Below are 22,695 nucleotides of genomic sequence, written 5' to 3' on the forward strand. Positions count from 1 at the left end.
TAGCAGGATCATCAGTATTAAGATGTAGACTTCAGCAATAGTTTCTGCTAGTCTTTAGGAGCTCACTGTTAGGTATTGTTGTCCTGAAAGCATAAACTTGACCCCTCATACTAAAATCTAGCCTGGAGATTTTGACTACCTATACAGAGAAACTTGAGCAGGGATTTGAAAAACTGATTTGTAATAGGAATTCCCATTTAAGTGAGCAATTACCAGAAAAAAAAATGCTCTGAGAGTGTTCAACATGCAACTTGACAGCCTTGTTCTGTGAAACCGCCTTACAGTCAAGTGGTTTCAAAGCTTGATGAAATTCACTCCTGACAGTTACAATAAACATCTCTTCCTACAGATAAATTAAAAAAAAAAAAAAGTTCAATAATATCTCTCTACTGAGGTGAAGCAATACAACATCAACCAGAATAATCTTTATCTCCTTCCACTTGTTGATATTAAGTAGATACTCTTTTTAATAGGGCAAAATCTGATACAGAACATCTTATTTAATCTATTATCACTGATTTAATCTAAATAAATGTCACTGTTACAATGCTTATGCTGTGACAAGCATCACTGAATTAAGTCTGCCAAAATAAGACAGATTAGTATAAGAATAATTGCAGTTCTTTTCCAGTCTTTCCTCAAAGATTTCCTCATACTGTATGTAGTTGACTAGGTTTTATTGTCTATTTCTACTTTGACTAGATGTTGTACCACAAGTGATTTTCTTTTGTTTCTTCATTGCTTCAGACACTGCAATATTAATAAGGTCTCCTTGTGGAAACCACGCATTCCAGAACAGAGGTGCTCTGTACACTAGTCAGCATTGACTCCAAACCTTTTCCCCACTTTTCATCTTCCACAAATGCTTGTTTCTTACTGCTATGTGATCACCAATGTGATGTGCAGCTGTGTGACATATTAAATGGGACAAAGGGTTCCAGCTGAAAAATAACCCAAGGGGAAAAAAAAAAATCAGGCAAGTTAGTTTCCATAACTGCATGGCTACACAGCTACACAAACTCCTGTCCTGCACAGTTCAAAAATGGGAATAACGGCAGAGAAAGAAAACTGGAAGGAAACTAAGGAACACACACAGGATATAATAATCATATTAGCTCTGACTATTTTCTCAGTTGGGCTAGATTTCAAATAATAGTGTCTGGTTTCACTAAAGGACTGCATTTCCCTATGTAATCAGCTTTAGGGAAGAAAGAAAATGAGGAGAAATAGAATGGGGTGGACAAAACACAAGTTCTGCAACACTCAAAAACATTCTCGGTCTTTATTTGAATTAAGTCAGCTGCACCAGAAGACCAAAGATCTGCCCGTCTCTCACAGCACTCGCTCAGAAGGAAAAAAGTTAAGTCCTTGTTCTAAACAACTGTTGACAGGAGACAAAGGCATACTGTGTGGGGTACAAACTAACATGCAGGATTCATCATAAAATGGATTAAGAAAATGTGTTTTTGAAGAAAATTGAATACTTGGAGCAGTGAAATAAATCCTTTACCTGTCACCCAAAAAGAGAATTTTTGGACACTGAAATAACTGTAACAGGAATGTCACAGGCAGCTTGTTCTACTAATGCTTATTGCTCTGCTTCATGTGCCTTTTTAAAATGCTGGCAAGTAGCGATCTCAAGAGTTAGTCCATTTGGACAACAGAAAAGCTCTCTGTCTAAATGCATGCCATGAGGAAGAACTGACAGGCAGCAGATACCTAGCTCACCTCTCCTTTAGAAGCAGTTAGGCAAGAGTCTATGGGACCTACTGTGGAGCAACAATTTGACCAATTGCTACTACATGAACAGAAAAGCAAAACCAAAAAAAAAAAAAAAGATGAAAGAATCTGAGTTAATTTGAGCCACACAAAGGAGAGAAATCTGAATGGGAAGTATTCTCTACCAATTCCAGAAAACATCTCTAATTAAAAGTAAAGTGATTTCTAGTACCAGATGTCCAAATATAATTTTATTACTATTACAATCAGCTTTGAACCTTGAACTGGCACTACGCTGCATAAGTGATCCTACTACTGTTACTTGACAGAGCAAAAAACAGGCCTATCATCCTTAACAGAACAGATTAACAAAGGATATAAATATGAAAGGAAGTTTAATATAGAGAAAAAGTATACAGATTTTCAACCCCTCATTATACCAAGAGCTAATTCAGGATTTATGCTCATGTTCCTAACTAACATCCTCTGTTTTCACAGAAGGCAATTTCCATTTCTCAGAAACATCAAACGTATACAGTTATGAAACACGTATGCCTCAAATCATTGATTTTTCTCTCTGTAACAGTTCAGCTCTGTATCTTTTTATATTAAAGTCCAAGAAGACCTGAATAGAAAATTTAAAATAATTCAAGATATGTCATATCCAATCTGTACCACAACACACAACGTAAAAATAGTTGTTGTCAACAAGTCTGAGCACAGTTTACCCCAACAGCACTGCACCCACTCTGGGTATTGTACAGTAGCAAAGCAATTTGTCTGAATCCTGCCAAGCATTCTCAAGTTCTAGCATTTTTTGAAGTTAAAAACTGAAGTTATTTCACTTACTTCATCTAAAAGAGGATGAATTTCTGCTAAGGGATTGTAAGGTATAAATATGAGCAGTGCTGGTCCTTTCTTTAGCTCATTGTTTAGAAGAAGACTTTTTCCACCATGAGGTCTCAGCCAGCTTATGAGCATCTCTCGATTTTCTAGAGCCCACTTGCAGATATTCTCAGCTGTATAGTTCATGTCATCATTTGGATAGATCTTGAAAAGGGAAAAAATAATTAAAATAATTTGTTTTCACTTACTAAAACATATTGTTTACTAATGAATGCAGCTCTCAAATATAGCATGCTTTGTTACTGTATTGCCTAAAACACTCTTTCAATTTAATGACACTATTCAGCATGCTTCAGCATTTCATACATCCTTTCCCTTGGGGTAATCTTTCCAATTTCTCATCAGATAGACACACAATCTTTTAGGCAATGAGACTTCTACCAGACAAGCTCCTTCTTTCACTGCAACTTCATAATCTTTACTTTACTCATTAGTATAAATTCTCTTTATAAAGAGAAAGAGCTCAATCTCTAAGTCACTATCACCACATATCTTGATCTACAGCAAAGACCCCAACATCAAGACTGCATTAAAAATGGATACATCATTTTTTATTACTGAATGTGGTGGAAAATGCATAAGGAAATTGGATTACATCTTCTAGGGTCATTTTCATGAATTAAGACAAGCATATCTTAAATCATTTGCAAAGACAACAGTATTTTTATGCATTTAGCAATAACTTTAGAAAAAAATGTGCTTTCCATAATCTCAATTGAATAAAATACATATTACAATACTTGTCTTCACATAGTTTCCACTCATGCTAGCAGCGTGAATAGACAAGGTTTCTATGCCAAATAGCAATTCTGAAATTATTTTCAGTCTTAGTCCTCAAAGAACATGAGACACGTGAGTTTAAAGTTGCAATAAGTTTTCAATTCACTTAAGTAGTATTTCACATCAGTGTTATGTCATACTTTTCGATCTAAATGCAAGTTTTTACTATACCTTGTATCTCTCCTACAAAATCTCTTTGCTCATATCCTAATTCAAGTAGCTTTCTAACTCCTACCCACTGAAAATGTAGAAACTTTAGGAAAAAGTCTCCATATAGTCACTTCTAAGGTGTTTGGGCTTCTTAGGTTTTGTTTTGACAGAGAGGATCAACTTGACTTTCCCATGTTATTATAATGTTCCCAAGGGTCTCTGGAAACATAAGTCAACTTATTACAGAATGCCAAATACCTTGTGAATTTAAACTTTGTTAATGAAGTATACACACCTTAATAAATTAAAAGCCTGTGTTTTTGAAATATTTCTCAGATAAATACAGATACTACATTTAGCTAAGAAAATCATTTTATTCCACGCCTTTCCACTTTGTGGAACACCCATTTATTTTACATTTGTGCATGTGACATTATGATTGTAGTGCAACAAGAGTTTCGATCTCTAGGTGTTGTCTCAGAGTTACTACAACATAAATGTAATACTCACAAGAGATGTGTTGACATGTCTGTGCAAATACACGCTGCCTGAATGCACCAGTGAGATCTCCTCTGCAACATGTTTATCTGTGATCACTCCAAAGCGTATTGTTCCAAGGTAATCTTAAAGGGCAAATTTTCAGTTTTTAAATACAATTATACACCCTGAACTTCTCTCCTGAAAGTCTTAGAAGAATACAGACCTTATTTTTAAAATGCAACAACACCATCTCCCTTCAAAGCAAAACACAGAAGGATGCTGTGTAAAGGCACAGAAAATCTTACTGAATAGCAACTGCCAGTATGAAGTGAGGCAGAAGAAACGCAAGAGCAGGCAATGAGAACAAACATATTTCTCTTCTGCACTCAAGCTACAGAGAACGTTAAACTGCACTGTCCAATTCCTTGATTTGCTTATTAAATACAAAGCCTAGTATCACAGATGCCTCTTGCTATGTTACAGCACCTCAAAATCCCAAGATGAGATATACATATAAACAAAACGTAAGAATATTAACTGATACATATGATGTATATTATTTGCAGTAAATATGCATAATTTAAATACCTATTTTAATATTTCTAGATTTACAAAAGTGCAGGCAGGGCAGAACGCTTTTCACATTTATATTGTAAAGAGCTATCCCAACACAAAAATGGGGAAATTACAAAATGAATTATAGGAGATTAGGCTTTATATCATATACCAAGTCAGCGGTAAACTAAAAGTCAGAAGAATGGTATCAATTTACTTCATTTGCTGACAGAAATATCCTTAAAACGTGCTAATCTTAACTTAAGAAAGCTGCATCCCGAATTTATGACAAAAGAATTGCTACCGTAAAATTAATGTTCTTAAGATAACATTAAGATAAAAAGCATCATAAACTTCTTAAGGAAGTTTGAATTTCTGTGAAATCCCCATTAGAAGAGAAACTAACAGCTTTCTGCTTATTTTAAATAGTTTTGATGAACAATGTACAGCTGTGTCACTACTGACTCATTCAAGACCATTCATTTTCAAAAATCTGTAAGCAATCAGGGTCTGCAAGTACATTCAGTGAAGTTTAAAAATGGGGCTGGGCTTCTAAAAAGGAAAAGCACATTAAGAATAGTGCACGTTACAATACCACATTATGACCTGACTGAAGAGCACCACTGTACATTAAACTGTTTATTTTTAAGTAGTATTTTGATTTAATGGAATGTGGCTTGGTAATTTACAGAAAACCTCAGAACAGATTCCTCTCTGAGAGTAGTGCGTCATGAAGATATTCTTCTGACACAGACAACAAATTCTCACTAACCTGAGTTGAAAAATAGCACTTACAAGAGCAAAGTAACCCAGAAATGCATTCAGCTCTCCAGTGTCATGGAATAATAATAGCTACTAATTTAAAGCATATAAAATCTATGCCTGGAATTTACCATCAGCAGAACAAATGTGTTTGCATACTTACTGTACAGAGATATTACTAACAGCATGGTGCTGGTGATTAGTAATAGATGACAGAAAAAAATAGAAGTGCTGCTGCCTGTTACCAACTACCCAGATTTTACAAAAGAAATGGTCCACTGCAGTCTCTGATGCATCAAAACCCACAAGTTCATCAGATGAAAATACGTAAAGGCTGGCTAAGCATACTGACATACATGGAATGCATTACTCCCTCCATTATGAATTGCCAGTCCATTGTGCATAGTGGCTTTTAAAACCACTGCTGCAGTGGGAAATTGATTCTCTATAATTTTATTTCAAATAAATGTATTCAGAATAACAGAGCTGAGTGATCTATATCGGGTTATTAATTAGCTAAATGGGTATAATAAGCCTGTTCCTCACAGCCTTTTAGTCAAGCTCGCATAGTTTTTAGGAGCACCTTACACCTTTGTATAGAAGATTTAGTGCACAATGCTGATGGTTTAAGAAACACTTATGATAGCCCAAAATAAAACCTCTAAGAGTTATGAAAACTACACTTATTGTATTAAGTGCACTTATTTTCTGTACATATGCATTCACCCCTCTGAACTTGCCATTTCAGTTGTTGCACAAGATACTCTTGAACTCAGTTAAGTGCTAGTCTGATTATATTGATGCATCTGTTACAGCTACACCTTTACTTTTTTGAAAAAAGTGTATCTTAACATATCCATGAATAGCAGACTGTCATATACTTTAATTCCATGATGGCTGATCACAAAATATACAATACAACTTTAATGTAAGCCATCTTTGCATAGTAATAAAAGATAGTTTCATAATTAGATCAACATTAAGAAACACTCAAAAGGGACTAAATTTCAAGTTATAAAATATTGAAAAGAACTACTGACATCCATATGCATAAATTGTTCACAGATGCCTTCAAAAATTTGAAGATGAAGCTTTTACCTTTCTTTAATGAATGTAAAGCTGATGTAAAGAAGGTTAAATAACCAGGAGGCTGAGGCGAAGCATTGAACTCAAAATATCCTATAACTCCAGGCTGAAAGAATAAAAATTAGAATTAGCCAATCTGTTTTCAAGTACACATATAAGGGAAATTGCAATTAGTTACCTACAGTAAAACATAACATTACAAAAATACAACAAAACAGCATTTACTGAAGAACAGTCATTTTATGCTGTAAGAAAATTTTAACATCAAAAGCTTGTTTGGAAATCAGTTCTAAAGTTGTCGTTCAAACGCTACGTATCATGAGAGAGGGGCTTTATGACTATAGAGGAATGAGTTTCAAGAGGCATATTTGCCATGTTAGCTATTAAAGTTCTCTAAAAACAATATTTGCTTTGAAATTAATTTGAGAGTCATAAGAACCATAATCATCATAAAGACTTTTCTCAGAATGTAAATATGAAATATGATTTTTCAAACTATCAAGAACTTAACATTTAATTTATTTACTATGTTGCATGTAATCAGCAAGTACATATGAATTTACACTTTTTTTTTTGAGTGAATATTTGAACTGCTGAGCCAACTTAACGTCCCATCATTAAGTTATCAGTCTATCTTGGTTTCAGTTAGAACAGAGTTATTTTTCCTCCTAGTAGCTGGTAGGGTGCTATGTTTTGGATTAGGATGAGAAGAGTGCTGATAACATGCTGCAGAGCAATGCTTACACTAAGCCAAGGACTTTTCAGCTTCTCGCTCTGTCCTGCCAGCAGGCAGGCTGGGGGTGCAGCAAGAGCTGGGAGGGGACAGACCCAACACAGCTGACCCCAACTGGCCAAAGGGGTATTCCATACCATCTGACATCATGCTGAACAATATATAGGGGTGGCTAGCCGGGGTGGGGGGGCGGGCAGCTGCTCAGGATTGGGCTGGGCATCGGTCAGCAGGTGGTGAGCAATTGCATTGTGCATCACTTGTTTGTACATATTATTATTATTATTTTCTATCTTAATAAACTGTCTTTATCTCAACTCACAGGCTTCACTTTCCTGTTTCTCTCCCCCATCCCAGACAGGGAGGGGGGAGGGTGAGCGAACGGCTGTGTGGTGTTCAGCTGCCAGCCGGGTTAAACCACAACACAGTCATAGTAAATTTTTTCATTATGTTGTTCATGAGATACAGAGAACAGCTGCACAAAAACAAAGAGACCCATATTCCACCTACATATCCATAAATAACAGGTCTTCAAATTGCCAGAGAATTCAAAATTCTCAGCTCTAAATAGGCCTCATGTCTTTGTCAGGTACCAAGCCTGAATGGCATCCAATTAAATTCAGGAACAGAATCTGGGAGAAGCTGACATGGAACAGACAGAAGAATAGACTCCTGCTCCAGAATTTCAATTAAGTTTTGGTTTTAATATATTATATTCTGCAAAATTTAACACTTACTGTTAATCTCTCTCTCTCTCTCTCTTTTTTTTTTTTTTTTTTTTAAACTCACCACTCAAATTGATCTAATAGACTTTCAGGACAGAGTAAGTGATGGGATTTTTTTATTCTGTGGTATTTGTTTCCCAGTTTCACCAGTGCATACAGAGAAAGCATTTCATGCACAGAGCAAGAGCACAGGTATCACGATGGAACAAACAATTCTAGACTCACTGATCACCCATTTATGTGGCAAAAGCCTTCCCACCTATGTATTTTATTTGGTATTTCATAGAATGCTTTAATTATTTAACTTTTACACATAAAAAATTAGTTTTAAAACATGGACATAGGTTTTGCCTATTACTGCTGTTTGTAGTATTATCTTAGGTTATTTCACCAATAAAAACATCTACCATTCCAACTACTGACCTGTTCTTTCAGGCAGGAATTGTCCTGTCAGAAAGTAAATGTTAAACACAAGACCCTTGCTCATAAAGACTCCTTGTGAGGTACCCCAAGAAAATTATCAACAATAAAAATGAGGTAGAACAATTATGCAAATTTACCCAATAACAGTTGTGAAGAAGAAAATAAAAATATAAATAAAAGTAGAAAAAACCAGCAATATAACAGCATTCATTGTAATTAGTTTTTTAAAAAAATCTTTCCTAATATCAAATTAAGTAAAAAAATCTCATAAAAACTTTTAAAGCCTTCAGATAAACAAAAATAAGGGGGCAGATAGCTATTAACGATTCACAGCTTCCCATTTCCTAGGACCATTTTTCAATACCATTACTCTAAGAAGCAAACCTATGGCACCACCCAGTGAATGAAAGAGAAGTCAAAATTGACAAAATGTGTAAGGGGCAGATCTAGAAACATAAAATTATTTTAAATGGTGAGGCTCTGATTCTGAATGCTAGCCCTGTTATCCACAGAGGCTTTAGATTTGTAAGCACTGCCTCAAGAATGTGCTGCCACGAGTCATTTTATAAAATGTTTCTTCAACAAGAAGAAACTATAGGGGGAGAATATGTCTTATGTAGGTAACTGATGCTATGTGCCTAATCTGTTTAATTAATGGCCTTTTAATGACTGTCCAAGGACAGTGGGATAGTGTCGATGTTTCAAAATCGAAAACTCATTAATATCATCTCCTAAATGAAGCTCATATATGAAAATATAGAATTATTAATTGTAGTGCAGCCTATTTCTTGATGGGTCTCTGGTTGGATCATGCCTATTTCAGACTTGTGCTGACATGCAACTCCTGCCTCAGCTTATCTGTGAACACAGGAAAGGACACAGGAAAAGGCAAGGAAAAATGTCATATTTGGAGGGACAGAAGAACTCATATTACAAATTCTATACTGTAGAAATGCAAAGAAACAGTTGTATTGACTGCTATGAGATGAATGAACTTGGTAAAAGCTTGTTAATTTCCTAAAGATGTTAGTAATATTATATAGCCAGGACAGAAAGCAAAAGGTCACCTCATCATTTAACATCAGCACCACACACAAGAGCAAAGTCAAATCCACGTCTGGGTCAGACCCGACATGGTGGTTAACGCTCAGGAAGCATTTCTACGCACGTGGAGCACAGAAGCAAGCTGACACCAAGCTAAGACACACCAGCTACCTCCCAGAGAGACAGCCTCTTTCCCTCTCTCTCCCTATGCCAGAAAGCGACATGCTCACGTTTAATTCTCACAGTTCAGTGAAGCTTTCTGTCCAACTGCAAAAGCAGCAAGGTATCTTCCTCTGTGCCTCAGAAGGAAGAGGCCATTTCTAGTAGCTGAGTTACTCAGAAGAGGAATTAGACATGCCAGCTTAGATTCAAATGAAGACACCACATCTCTGCAGCTAATAAAACACAAGGAGTCTGAGTATGTGTTCTAACAGACACCTGCAATGATGGTAGGAACCGCAAATCTTTTTCCTGATGTAACTTAAACCTTCCCATACATTCCACAATTGTAAGCACTTTCCAAATGGGATGTTTTTCCTTTGCTCTCAAAAAACAATTTCTAATTTTTATCCAATTTTTATTGTGCACTAGTATCATCCCACAAACAATAAAAAACCTAATCAACATCAGAAAATGCAGAAATTCAACTTTCAAGTCAACATTTTTCATAGTGTTTGAGCGCCCTCTTGTGTCATCAACATGTTCATCGCTTGGGGAACGGACACACCATAAAAACGACACCATTTGCTCTTTATTTTGAGCTGGATTGTGTTCATCAACGTTTCTTAGAAATAAAAGCATGCTAATTAAAAATTGAATACAAAACAAACTGCTAGATTACAGTATCTCTTGATATGCTTTAACTTACAAAAAGTGATGTAAATGTTTAATTTGATACCTTCACAGGCCTTTCTAGTTCAAGCATGTTAACATGCTTAATGGATTTCAACACCTGATTGAGTGTGGGTAGAGCTGATTTGCCTTGCTAGACCCTTTTTCTGTCAAAAACTGACTACTGGAATTTGAGCACATGATTAAAGCATAAAAAGTTTTACAGATTAAATGGAAAAGGACAATCCCAGGCTTGAAGTCCCAGCTATCAGTAAATTGACAGTCAATAATAAAATGCCCTTGGAAACAAGATAAGCACAGCAACACATTAGCATGGAAACACATGCTGAGCAGACCTCCTGCTCAACATGACACTCTGCGTATGAATCACTCACCTACTAATAACTTACCAACTTATTTGTGTACTCCAAATTCTACATAGTGCTACCCTTGGACAGAAAATATAGGAGACCTTACCACCAGTAGGTCTTAAAAAGCAGATATGGCAGAAGTAGAATGAAACAGCCAAGAACAGGCACTGGCTCAGTGCAATCGGGATCAGCTTCAAAAGCATCCTTTTTGCACCAGGGCTGGGGCAATCCTGGACATGAGTACAGACTGGGAGACGAACTCACCAAGAGCAGCCCTGCAGAGAAGGACTTGGGGGGTTCTGGTGGATGAAAAGCTTGACATGAGCCAGCAGTGCGTGCTTGCAGCCCAGAAGGGCAACTGCATCCTGGGCTGCATCAACAGAGGACTGGCTGGCAGGTCAAGGGAGGGGACTGTCCCCCTCTGCTCTGCCCTGGTGAGGTCCCACCTGGAGTCCTGCAACCAGGTTTGGGGCCCCCAGCACAAGCAAGATGTGGGGCTGTTACAGCAGGTTCAGAGGAGGGCCACAAAGATGATCAAGGGGCTGGAGCACCTCTCCTGCAAAGAGAGGCTGATGGAGCTAGGGCTGTTCAGCCTGAAGAGAAGACTCCAGGGGTATCTCATTGCAGCTTTTCAATACCTAAAGGGGGCTTACGAAAAAAGAGGAAGAGCAACTTACTGCTCGGTCAGATACTGACAGGACAAGGAGAAATGGTTCTAAACTAAGAGAGAGGAGAGTTAAATTAGATGGTAGGAAGAAATTCTTCACTTGGAGGGTGGTGAGGCCCTGACCCAGGCTGCCCAGAGAAGCTGTGGGTGCCCCATCCCTGGAGGTGTTCAAGGCCAGGCTGGATGGGGCCCTGGGCAGCCTGATATAGTGGGAGGTGTCCCTGCCAATGGCAGGGGAGGGAACTGGGTGGGTTTTAAGGTCCCTTCCAATCCAACCCGTTCTATGGTTGACAGAAGTTTTCAAGTGAAAAGTAAATATCCCTAACCTAAGTCTGCAGAACCTATTTTCTAGCAGAACACACGATTGAAGATTAGATACTAATGACAAATCTTTCAGAAACTATTGTGAACTCCAAATTAATTAGCTTTTCAATGAAGAAATAACAAAGAAGAGATCAAGCAGCAGAGACTGATCAGAATGTCCCAAAGATCTACTCCTTACAGTCTTCTGTCTTTTCCCTTTTGCTGAAAACTAACCCTTTTTATATATAAAATATCAAACTGAAAGCAAGACAGTAGCCAAGCAAATAGGCTCTCAAAATAGCAATTAGTTCATGTCATGCATGCATTTCCTGTATTCTAGTCAGATTTCTCTGACTTTCTCACTTTTTAAACACAGGAATTACCTCCTGGGTTGTATCTTCTCCTACAAAAGGTATGAAGTTCTTCAACTTGCTTGGAAACCGTTAGAAAATATTCAGATTTCTAAGTGTTTAAAATAATGAAACAAAATGTCTATTTCTGTTTTAAAATATATTTTTCCTTTGTGCCTAGGTTCCTTTCTCTATCCATGTTCCTGCACAATTCTCTATTTCTTGGTCTTCTTTGTATCCCAGCTGCTGCTCATTAAGCACTCGCTCTTCTTACTGCGCTCAGTGGACTTGCACTAGCATGTCTTGTTGTACTGGGTCTGGCTGGGATGTTAACTTTCCCTGCAGCAGCCCATACAGTGCTGTGCTCTGCACTTGTAGCTAGCAGCCCATACAGTGCTGTGCTCTGCACTTGTAGCTAGAGCAGCACTGGTATCACACCAGTGTTGTGTCTGCTGCTGAGCAGTGCTGGCACAGCATCAGGACTCTCTCTGACCCTCCTAGGGGTTGGGCAAAAAAGTGAGAAAGAAACATCACCAGGGCAGCTGACCTAAATCAACCAAAGGGATATTCCATACCATATGATGTCACACTCAGCAATAAAAGGTGGGAAAAGGAAGAAGAGGAGAGGGGTGGGCTCTCGTTGCAAAAAGGTCTGTCCTCCTGAACACCGGCTACTTTCGTTGAGGCCCTCAAGGGCCCCTTGAACCCCTTGAGGCTTCAAGGACGTGGTCAAGAATCACTCATTTGTGGGAAGTAGAGTAATTTATTTCGTCTGCACTTCCACATAGCCTTTACTTGTTTTTTTGTTTGTTTGTTTTTCCCTTCCCCCTCCCTTTTCCCCTTTAGTTAAATGGTTTAATTAATAATATTTCCTTAATAATTTTTCTCCCTTTAATTAAATTATCCTTATCTCATCCTGTGAGTTGTTCTTTCCTTTACTTCTTCCCCTCCTTTTCTAAGGAGGGGGAGTGAGAGAGCAGTTGTGGTGGAGTTCAGCTGCCTAGCATGGTAAAACCACCATAGTTGTTTTCTGAACGGATCTTACAAACACGGCAGGCACCCCATGCAGTATCCCCTTCCCCCTCTTTGGTTTAACTTTAGAGAGGCAAGACACTGGGTACCTAGTGCCACCATCTAGGGAATAACCTCAGCGTTAAATGAATGCAGGGCATCACAACAGCTCAGAAAACTCTCAGTCCTTTCAAGCAAAAAGAACAAATAGAATACTGAACGTAGAGACTGGGAACTTGGAGTCACAGAATTAAAGCACAGGAAGCGAGGAAGTTTTAACATAGCCTGTAGATACAAACAGACGTTCAATTGTTAAGCAATATTTAAAAAAAAAAAAAAAATCCCACCATAGATTTCTTCTAATTTAGTCTTTTCCAGTGGAAGCGCACATCCTACTATAAATATAAAGCAAATTTCAGCTTACCAGCACTATGCTTATTAGCTGCCCTTTGCAGACTACCAAGAATAATTCAGAGAACACAGCCCCAGTTCCCAAAACCCAAGCACGGCTGTTTTCAAAGGAGGTAGAAAACCAGTAACAAAGTTTTAGACTAGCAAACTGAAGCACAGGAAGGACAACAGAACTGCCTGCAATCACAGAAAGTATCGGCAGCAGATGCAGAGACAGAACTCACTGCTCCTGACTCCAAGTCCCTCCTGAAACACTGGCAAACGAAACCCATGAGTAGCTCTAGCTGGATGGACCAAACAATAAAGAGCACAGCACCTACCCATGGTAACTGCAAGCATGTACGCCCTTTTGCCACAGCAGCTCTCACCTAACAGCACACATTATACTCCATCCTGTGGTAGATCAGGCATTAACTCAAAGAGGAACTTGGCTTTGTTCCAAAACACTGGAGAGCCCCTCGTGTGCTGGCCACTACTACAGTATCACTTGGTCATGTAGGTCTTCCATTCTGCCCCAGTAGCTGGGAGTTTAGTAACATTACAGTATTTCCCACTGTGCACTACAGGAATGAACAGTTACAAAGGGATTACCAATGGCTCTAGTCTACATGCATTTTGTCCACTTGGAAGTTTTTAACCCACTAGTACTGTTACCCATTGTGACACCTCTGAACACAAAAAAATGAAAATTAATTAAATACACGGCACCAGTGGATTGAGATAACAAAGTAAGAGCACACAAAGAGGTTAGAAGCCATTATTTTAACTGATTTCATATTTGTTTTTACTTTACAGACTTATCTTACTAGAAAGGTTTAATACTCCTTTAAAAAATAAAACAATTATTACATATTTCTCAGATGTTTTTCCAACAGACTGCAAGATTTTTGGGGAAAAGATTTCTCCCATTTTTCTTGTTCCCGTGTTTATTTATTTTTTTCTCATGAGGTAACAATTATGATTCTCGCCTCTGTGTACTAAAGTACTGCAAATTAAAAGCGTCACTAAATTATGGTAAGCACTACAAAGGGAACTAGCATTATGAATTTGTCATTTCATGTATTTATGATTTCAACAAAATTTACATGGCACTGATTTCAAGCTTCTGGAAAGAAACTAGTACTTTGGAGCAGATCAAATTTAATAGTAAAACAAGTCAAATTATTTCTGAACCACCAAGTAAAGCTAGAGAAGAGAGACAAGTACCTCATAATTTGAGAGGAAATCTAGTAATTTTGATCGAGACGAGATGTAGAGTAGTGGTGTCATCACCCGGCGAACAAACTTTTCAATATAAACAGCACTCATAGGGCCTTTGTATTCAATTGGTCCAAAACTAGTACCAAAAAAAATAATAAAGCATTAAGACTTAAATTAACAATAGAAAGAGTCCCTGCTGAGGGTGGCAGAGAGCGGAGTTATACAAACAGGATGCCCAGCCTCTTGGGAACTGCCCCCAATTATCAGTGGCTTCTTTAACTGATAGAGGAGCTGTGTTACACAACAGTGATACTGAAGTACAGCTTACAATCCGCAGCTGAAATTGCAGTGACTATGGGTAGGCATGATGCATTGGTGGGGACAAAGGGATGAGGACCACTTCTGAGTCCCGTTGCAGAAGCTGGTAAAAGCCAGGAATGACTTAGGTAATCATAGATATCTTCCTATTTTGTTCAAGTACTTGTTTTTGTTCATGTGACTTAAAAATACAGATCTGAAAAAATGCTACTATTTTCACTTTAATTTTTACATCTTTAGACTAGCTCAAACAGTATCAACCTGAAAAGGTGCAAGATCTCTTTACAGAGACATTTACAAGTATCCCTCAGTAAGGCATGGACAAATCCAGTCAGCAGACAGACAGACTGAGCGAGTCTACAGCTTCCCCCCACCATCTACAGCTTCCCCCCACCACCCATGACCAGCCCACACTACATCAGGTGGTCCGAAAACAGGGGGGCCTTGGGGCTATGGCCTCCAGAGCTCCTCTATCACCTTGAAAGCCTGCATCTGATTTGCTATCATTAGGTTGGACAAAGCATCACAGACTAAAAAGAAATCAAACATAAAAGCTCGAGGAATTAGTCCATTCCCATTGAGCAATTTAATGTGATGCCTTTAAAAAAAAAAAAATACAGTTCATATACATACACACAAAAAAACTCAAACCTGCACTGAGATACCTATGTGTAAATGTTTTGGAATGGTCTTCTAGAGCCTGCTAGATTAACCTATATCCTACATTGTTTTATTATGAATCTTTGCCTTAATAGCAACATGCAACTCTTCAACACATCACGTGCACCATGCACAATGTCAGAGGTTTAACACCTCAGACACGAGGGGTGCATTGCCCTCTGGGGGGGGGGGGGGGAGGGGGTTATGAGGCTATCAATATGAATTTAGTTCTTATTTTGTTGCACCTCTGCTTAGGGATTACCAATCATTTATTGACAGGATCCACATTTACCCATCTAACATGTTGTTATTTCAATATAAAGTTATTTTGACTCAAGGAATGTCCAAATAAGATTCTGGACAAATGTAACTAATTGTTTCTCTGTTGCTAGCAGTGTTTGTTTGTTTCTTTGTTTGCTTGTTTTACAGTTCATATTATGTTAGTACCATTCAAAATCCAGCTGACAAAGATAGGGATTACTTCTCCTCAATTTATAAATCCCCAAACCAAACAAAATCAGCCTCAGTAACGGAAGAGAATTGCAGTGCAATACTCGGGTGCACAAGCAAAAATGTGAGAAACTACACAGCATCCAACTCTATTGTACCTAGCATTAGAAAAGCGTTTTCTGCTCCACACACACACGTAAAAAGGGCTAATGCATACAAATACTAGAAAAATAAGTGAGATTATACAGAATACTATATGATGGTATCTCAACATTTAGAGAATAATAAAAAAAAAAAAAAGAGTGTGAAATTCAAATTTAGAAGAACACCTTTGGCATACAGTTCCATTTAAACATGCACCTACATTCCACTACCTTCAACAACCCTTAAATATTTGGCTGCTGCTAAACATTGGGACCAGTTAATATAATCCACCTACAGAGCAAGCATGAATCTAAAATAAAAACATAAATCTGAATTTTTTGGAGAGAGAATACCCAGGAGATGCGTGTGCACTACAAATTTTCCTGAACGAAGAAGAACTGAGCAGCATGTCATTTAACTGGTATTTACAGCCCTTCTCAACACCTAAGTAGCATGTATAATGAGCTTGACCCAGAAACTCCTCCTCTTTAGCTGTTTATTATAACTGTAGATGCAGCACCTTGAAAATGCAACATTTTATAAAATACCTCTGGTTTTACAAAGTACCAATAAAAAAGCCAGACTGTATATATGAAACTCTTACCTCCGGTGGTGTAAGTGTATCACAGGAAAATAAAAGAAATGCTTCTGCTTCCTACATTTCCCCTGGTTCCACCAGCAATTAATGGCAACAAACAGCACCTGCAAAGCAGATAAAAATTCACAGCTAGCAAAGTAAATTACTGTGACTTTCTTTATCTAGCATGTTTTTTTCCAATCCATTCCATCTGCTATTTTTAAATGACTTTTCAAAGCAGTATTCCATATCTCTTCCTCTTAATTCTATCATCCAAGTTGTTTTTTTTTTTTTCTTTTGTTTTCCAGCTTCTGTTGGTCACTTCTTTGTAATAGCAATCTGTTATGGTCACTTTTATTTCTAGTTTTTAATCTTCCTAACCTAAATCCTCCAAATTTACTTTGTCATAACCCATATTGATAACTTATTCTGCATGAAGGAGCTTAACAAGTGGAGGTTTTGGACAGCTGTATCTGTGTTCAGAGGTAACCAACTGACAGACATCAATGCAAGGGCTGCAAGGCTTTTTATGATAACTGTTGTCTCCAGTGATAGTGGACCTGGAGGCAAACTCCCTGTAGTTTGTGTCTGAAGGCACACAAATAAATCCAGAAACACTTTTAAGAAGAAACTTGCAGGGCTCCCCATCCAGGAGCAGAAATAACACAGGTTTTCTCCATTTATTCTAACACTCTGTATGTAAAGATGACTAGCTGAGTTACTCAAAGATTCAGGTCTTACTGGTCCCCCATAGGTTGACAGAAATTAGCTCTTTAATCTCTAAACATAGGCTATCAGGTCACGTTTAAGATTTGCATCTTCTCTAGTTACCTGGTCTGACAACCTGCTGGCCACACGTTCTATTTCTTCTCTTGCTGCAACAGACTGCCCACACCACGGCGCATAGAAGAAATACAATGTGATTTCTGAATCCTGACGAAGGTGATCTGCATAATCTAATTGTCCCCGGAAAAGATCAATGACTGGAGACCTCGTGGAGAAGAAATTCATGGGAAGCTTCGCTGGCATTGTTACATCTTTTGCTCGGCTGTGGGAAGGAATTTAAGAGGACTCATTGAGACTGTACAACAGGAGTTTTAAAAAATGTGCCCAAAGCCCTCATTCACATTAGTGAATGTCATGCAATGACAAAACTTTAAGAATTGATGCAAAATGACTACAACTTCAATTATCTGAGTTAGTTTCAAGAAATATTGTAAAATCTAGTGATTACCCTTATTAACAAGCTTCAGAAAGTCACGCTGTCATAACATGCACTAAGTTTATGGGTGTGTTAGCTCACACTCTTATTGCTGGTTGCTGCAGATCATAAGATTACCAGGAAGAGTGATTTCTTTGGATTTCTTCCCTGGCCTCATCCTCTTTTAACACTTGTACTTTAGGTAACAGCACCCTGATAAGAGAAGAGACACTGGTCATAAAGTTTTGTGATGTTTGTATGAACAGAGACTATTACCATGCTTATGCTTTGAAGTATTCTATGCTTCTTTCGTACTGTATTATGAAAAAAATATTTGTTTTACTAATGACTTTTAGCATTATATAAATGTGTATTAGTTTACTTCATTGATGTCAGTGATTAGAGCAGGGACCACAAACTCTGTTCAGGGCACATTTCCTCTTCAGCAAAAAGACCTTACCAATAAGTGGTTTAAAGACTATACAATGTAAGATTTTGATAGACAAAGTTTCTTAAGAGAAACAAATTTGACCAATAATACTAAAAGCATAGACCAAGTGATCAGGAAACTGCTTTCTATCAAATCTAGAATCAACCATTCAAAAATTCAGCATTTCCAACATGTTCAGAAGTGTTTAGTGGTATAAACTGCCTTAAACACAAGTATATGATTGTACTGTAGTTTCTCCTTGACAGGAAGTTTTAAGAAAGATTATGCATTTCTTTGCCTTGTATCACAACAAAAAGCTAAATATAAAAATCTTTTTATTTTTACCTCTTTTTATTTTTTTCAGGTGAGAATGTTAGTAACCAATAAATTATTGAGCCCTGAACACTATTAAATTCATACGTTAAGCAACCTCTTAGTAACACTGCTACATTTTCAAATCTTATACTCGCCCTGGTTGGTACCTGTGTTTTAACAAAACAGATCCACAAAACCAACAGCTCCTCTCTCATTTCCATGTTATTTAGCACATAATTAAGGCTCAACACTTAAAAGTTTCTAAAAGTTATGGAAGTTCTTAATTCAAATGTAAGAGGCAGTTTTAATATCAAATGCAGAGTTTTTAAAACGCAAACTGGTTCCTCATGTTCACCATTCATTAATTCCACTACTCACAAACCAATTTGTTTTCACACAGATGGCCAAAAATCTCGTTTGTCCCATGGATTTCTATCTTTGGTCCTTCTTGTCTCCCCCCTCACTAACCCTTCTTCCCCAGCCCTTGGTTTCTTAGGTCCCCTCAAATCATTTCCTGTTTCCCTCCCATTCCTGCACCCCACTTTTAGCCAAACCCCTCTTCCCCATACAGAAGCACTACCCCAACTCACCGGCCATGTGCTGAGTAGGCACTGAAAGCCAAACGCGACCCATAAGCATTAACCTCACACTGACATCTGCTTCTTAGGAGACATTAAATGAGAATTTCTCCTCTTACACATATTCAGGTTGTCCATTTTCATTACACTGCTTAAAAACCTCTGCTTCCTCTACTGGATTAAACTGGAAGTGGACAATTGGTTCAAGAGTTATGGTGAATGGGCAGACAGACGGACACAGGGTATGATAGCATAAGCCTTAAAAATGAGATAGGAAATTGGCTCTAAAGTAAATATGTAAAATAAGTCGACAGAAGATATACCGTGGCATGAATGAGTCAGGAACTACATGTCTATCCTCAAATAGGAAAAAACAAAACAAAACAAAACAAAACCAAACAACCTCTAGTAATTATGAATTTATCAGTAGTCCTATCAGGGGAAGTCCCAGTCGACTGGCGGCTAGCAAACATGATGCCCATCTACAGGAAGGGCTGGAAGGTAGACCTGGGAAACTATAGGCCTGTTAGTCTGACCTCAGTGCCAGGGAAGCTCATGGAGCAGATGATCTTGAGTGTCATCATGCAGCACTTGCAGGGCATGCAGGCGATCAGGCCCAGTCAGCATGGGTTTATGAAGGGCAGGTCCTGCTTGATGAACCTGATCTCCTTCTATGACAAGGTGACGCACTTGGTGGATGAGGGAAAGGCTGTGGATGTGGTCTACCTTGACTTCAGCAAGGCTTTTGACATTGTTTTCCACAGCATTCTCCTCAAGAAACTGGCTGCTCTTGGCTTGGACTGGCGTACGCTTCATTGGGTTAGAAACTGGCTGGGTAGCCGGGCCCAAAGAGTCGTGGTGAATGGAGTTAAATCCTGTTGGAGGCTGGTCACTAGTGGAGTCCCCCAGGGCTCGGTACTGGGGCCAGTTCTCTTTAATATCTTTATCGATGATCTGGATGAGGGATCGAGTGCACCCTCAGTAAGTCTGCAGACAACACCAAATTAGGTGCGTGTGTCGATCTGCTCGAGGGTAGGAAGGCTCTGCAGGATGACCTGGATAGGCTGGACCAATGGGCTGAGGCCAACGGTATGAAGTTCAACAAGGCCAAATGCCAGGTCCTGTACCTGGGGCACAACAACCCCAAGCAGCACTACAGGTGGGAGATGAGTGGTTGGAAAGCTGCCTGGCAGAGAAGGACCTGGGAGTATTGGTTGATAGTCGGCTAAATATGAGCCAGCAGTGTGCTCAGGTGGCCAAGAAGGCCAACAGCATCCTAGCTTGCATAAGAAGCAGTGTGGCCAGCAGGGCCAGGGAAGTGATTGCCCCCCTGTACTTGGCTCTGGTGAGGCCACACCTCAAGTACTGTGTTCAGTTTTGGGCCCCTTGCTACCAGGACATGGAGGTGCTCGAGCGAGTCCAGAGAAGGGCAACGAAGCTGGTGAGGGGTCTGAAGAACAAGTTTTAGGAGGACTGGCTGAGGGAGCTGGGATTGTTCAGCCTGGAGAAGAGGTGGCTCAGGCGTGACCTTATCGCACTCTACAGGTACCTTAAAGAAGGCTGTAGCGAGGTGGGGGTTGGTCTATTCTCCCACGTGCCTGGTGACAGGACAAGGGGGAACAGGCTAAAATTGTGTCAGGGGAGGTTTAGGTTAGATATTAGGAATAACTTCTTTACTGGAAAGGTTGTTAGGCATTGGAATAGGCTGCCCAGGGATGTGGTAGAGTCACCATCCCTGGAGGTCTTTAAAAGATGTTTAGATTTAGAGCTTCGTAATATAGTTCAGTGGAGGACTTGTGTTAGGTCAGAGGTTGGTCTAGATGATTTTGGAGGTCTCTTCCAACCTAGATGATTCTGTGAAAAAAAGCACCACACAACAAATGAAGAGCCACCAGCTCCTTACTCTGATTTGCTCGATAGCGCCTCCCTCTGATGTACAGCACAGGACATTCACATAGTTTTTACATACAAACTAAGCCTCATTTCAGCAGAACAACCTGATATCAGAACGCACATGCAAGCGTGTTTCAGATCAGGCCCCTCGCCTGCCAAGTCCTCTGAGTCGTCAGGCTGCTTCAAAAGACATTTGCATGGTGCCAGAAATAGTTCAGGCTCTATGCTGCAGGCTTTCCACAATTACACGTTAGCTCAGGCTGCAGCTGGCCATTCCCCGAGCGTCTACAAACCTGCAATACCTTGGTCCCCACTAGCAGATTCCCTTGTACTAAGGGAATTTTCTCTTCCATATACTTCATTTATGGGTTGTAAAGTTTCCTGCCACTTACAACATGTAACTGTACTTTGGTGCTGAGACTTGATTACAAACTGAACTAACGTGCATTGAGAAATTAAGCATTATAGTCTCTGTGGAGAGTATAGGGTGGTGAGCAACTTGTCAGCTTTCATATACAGCTAGGAATGAAAGGTACGTGAAAGTTTTTGAAGAAAGGGACATAGGTAGAGAAAAGAAGCATCATGGTACGTGTCGAGCACAGGAAAAAAAAATAAAGACATACGATGTATGTTTTAGTAATGGACAGTTGAACAGGGAGGTGATTGAGCGTCCGGTGACTGTGTATCAGCGGCCATTGGAGGCACGAAACTGACCAACGCCTTAAGGTCCGTCCCGGTTCGGGCAGCCCCATGGGAGGAGCACTGAGTGCAGGCCTCGGGGGTTCTGGCCACATTACCTGCGGGCAGGGCCCCTCAGCCAACACACGTCGGCGTCTGCACAGCAGGGAGGCGGCCGACCCCGTGCCAGCTTCCCCACTCCCAAACGCAGACCCCAAAGCAGCGCCCTTACCCCAGCACAGCGCGCAGCCAGGAGTCACCGTGCCCTAAAATCCCATCCACAGCACCCGGATCCTGATTTAGGGCCAAGAATCGCGTGGCAAAGCTGTGGTACCTCCCGGCAGCCGGGGATCGGGCCCTCCTGTTCCCTATCACCCCCCCCCACGCCCCCCCCGGTGCTGCAGGGGCCAGAGCCCATGTGGCCAGGCTGGTTGCCATGAAGAAGCCTCATCCGGCAGCAGGCCCAGCGCGCGACCACCGAGCGGGGAGAGCCCCAGGCCGGGGCCACCAACCCCCGCCCGCCATTACCTGCAAGTGACTTTGAGGGCGACGAGGAAGGCGCAGCCCAGCGCGATGGCAGCGCCGCACAGCAGCTCGGGCCGCCGCGCCATGCGGGCGGCGCGGGGCCGCGGGCTGGAGGCAGCCGCAGGGCCGGGGCCCGGGCCGCCGCATAACGACATCGCCCCCGGGCGGGGCGCGGCGGGGCGGGGCCGGGCCGGCCTGCAGGACACCGGGCCCCGGGAGCTCCCCACCGCCCGCCCGGCAGCCGGCGAACCCGCCGCCGCCACGTCGCGCCGCCCCGAGCAGGCGCATATGCGCCCGGGAGGCTGCGCCTTTCCTCCTCCTTCTCCACCTCAGAGAGCTCCTCCTCCAGAGGTCCCTCCGTTCCTGACAGGACGGCACGCCCCCTTGGAAGCTGTTCCCCCCGTTTCCCCCCCCCCCCCCAT

The 22,695-nt window shown here is 40.3% G+C and overlaps 1 protein-coding gene across 2 annotated transcripts in view; it reads right to left on the reverse strand.

Moving 5' to 3' along the window:
- TXNDC11 (thioredoxin domain containing 11) overlaps positions 1–22,546 on the reverse strand; it is a 35,949-nt gene extending 13,403 nt beyond the window's left edge. Inside the window, exons 1-8 of one of the 2 annotated variants that reach the window (XM_035339627.1) lie at positions 22,277–22,546; positions 17,993–18,067; positions 17,485–17,701; positions 16,681–16,778; positions 14,511–14,640; positions 6,451–6,544; positions 4,066–4,178; positions 2,569–2,769 (exon numbers count right to left, since the gene is read on the reverse strand). In XM_035339627.1, the coding sequence (XP_035195518.1) occupies positions 2,569–2,769; positions 4,066–4,178; positions 6,451–6,544; positions 14,511–14,640; positions 16,681–16,778; positions 17,485–17,701; positions 17,993–18,067; positions 22,277–22,428 (1,080 nt within the window). In that variant the 5' untranslated portion in view covers positions 22,429–22,546. The remainder of the gene's footprint in view (positions 1–2,568; positions 2,770–4,065; positions 4,179–6,450; positions 6,545–14,510; positions 14,641–16,680; positions 16,779–17,484; positions 17,702–17,992; positions 18,068–22,276) is intronic. The other variant, XM_035339628.1, reaches the window with a different exon arrangement.
- Positions 22,547–22,695: the final 149 nt, after the last annotated feature.

This window comes from Oxyura jamaicensis, chromosome 14, assembly GCF_011077185.1.
Source record: "Oxyura jamaicensis isolate SHBP4307 breed ruddy duck chromosome 14, BPBGC_Ojam_1.0, whole genome shotgun sequence".
NCBI lineage: Eukaryota > Metazoa > Chordata > Aves > Anseriformes > Anatidae > Oxyura > Oxyura jamaicensis.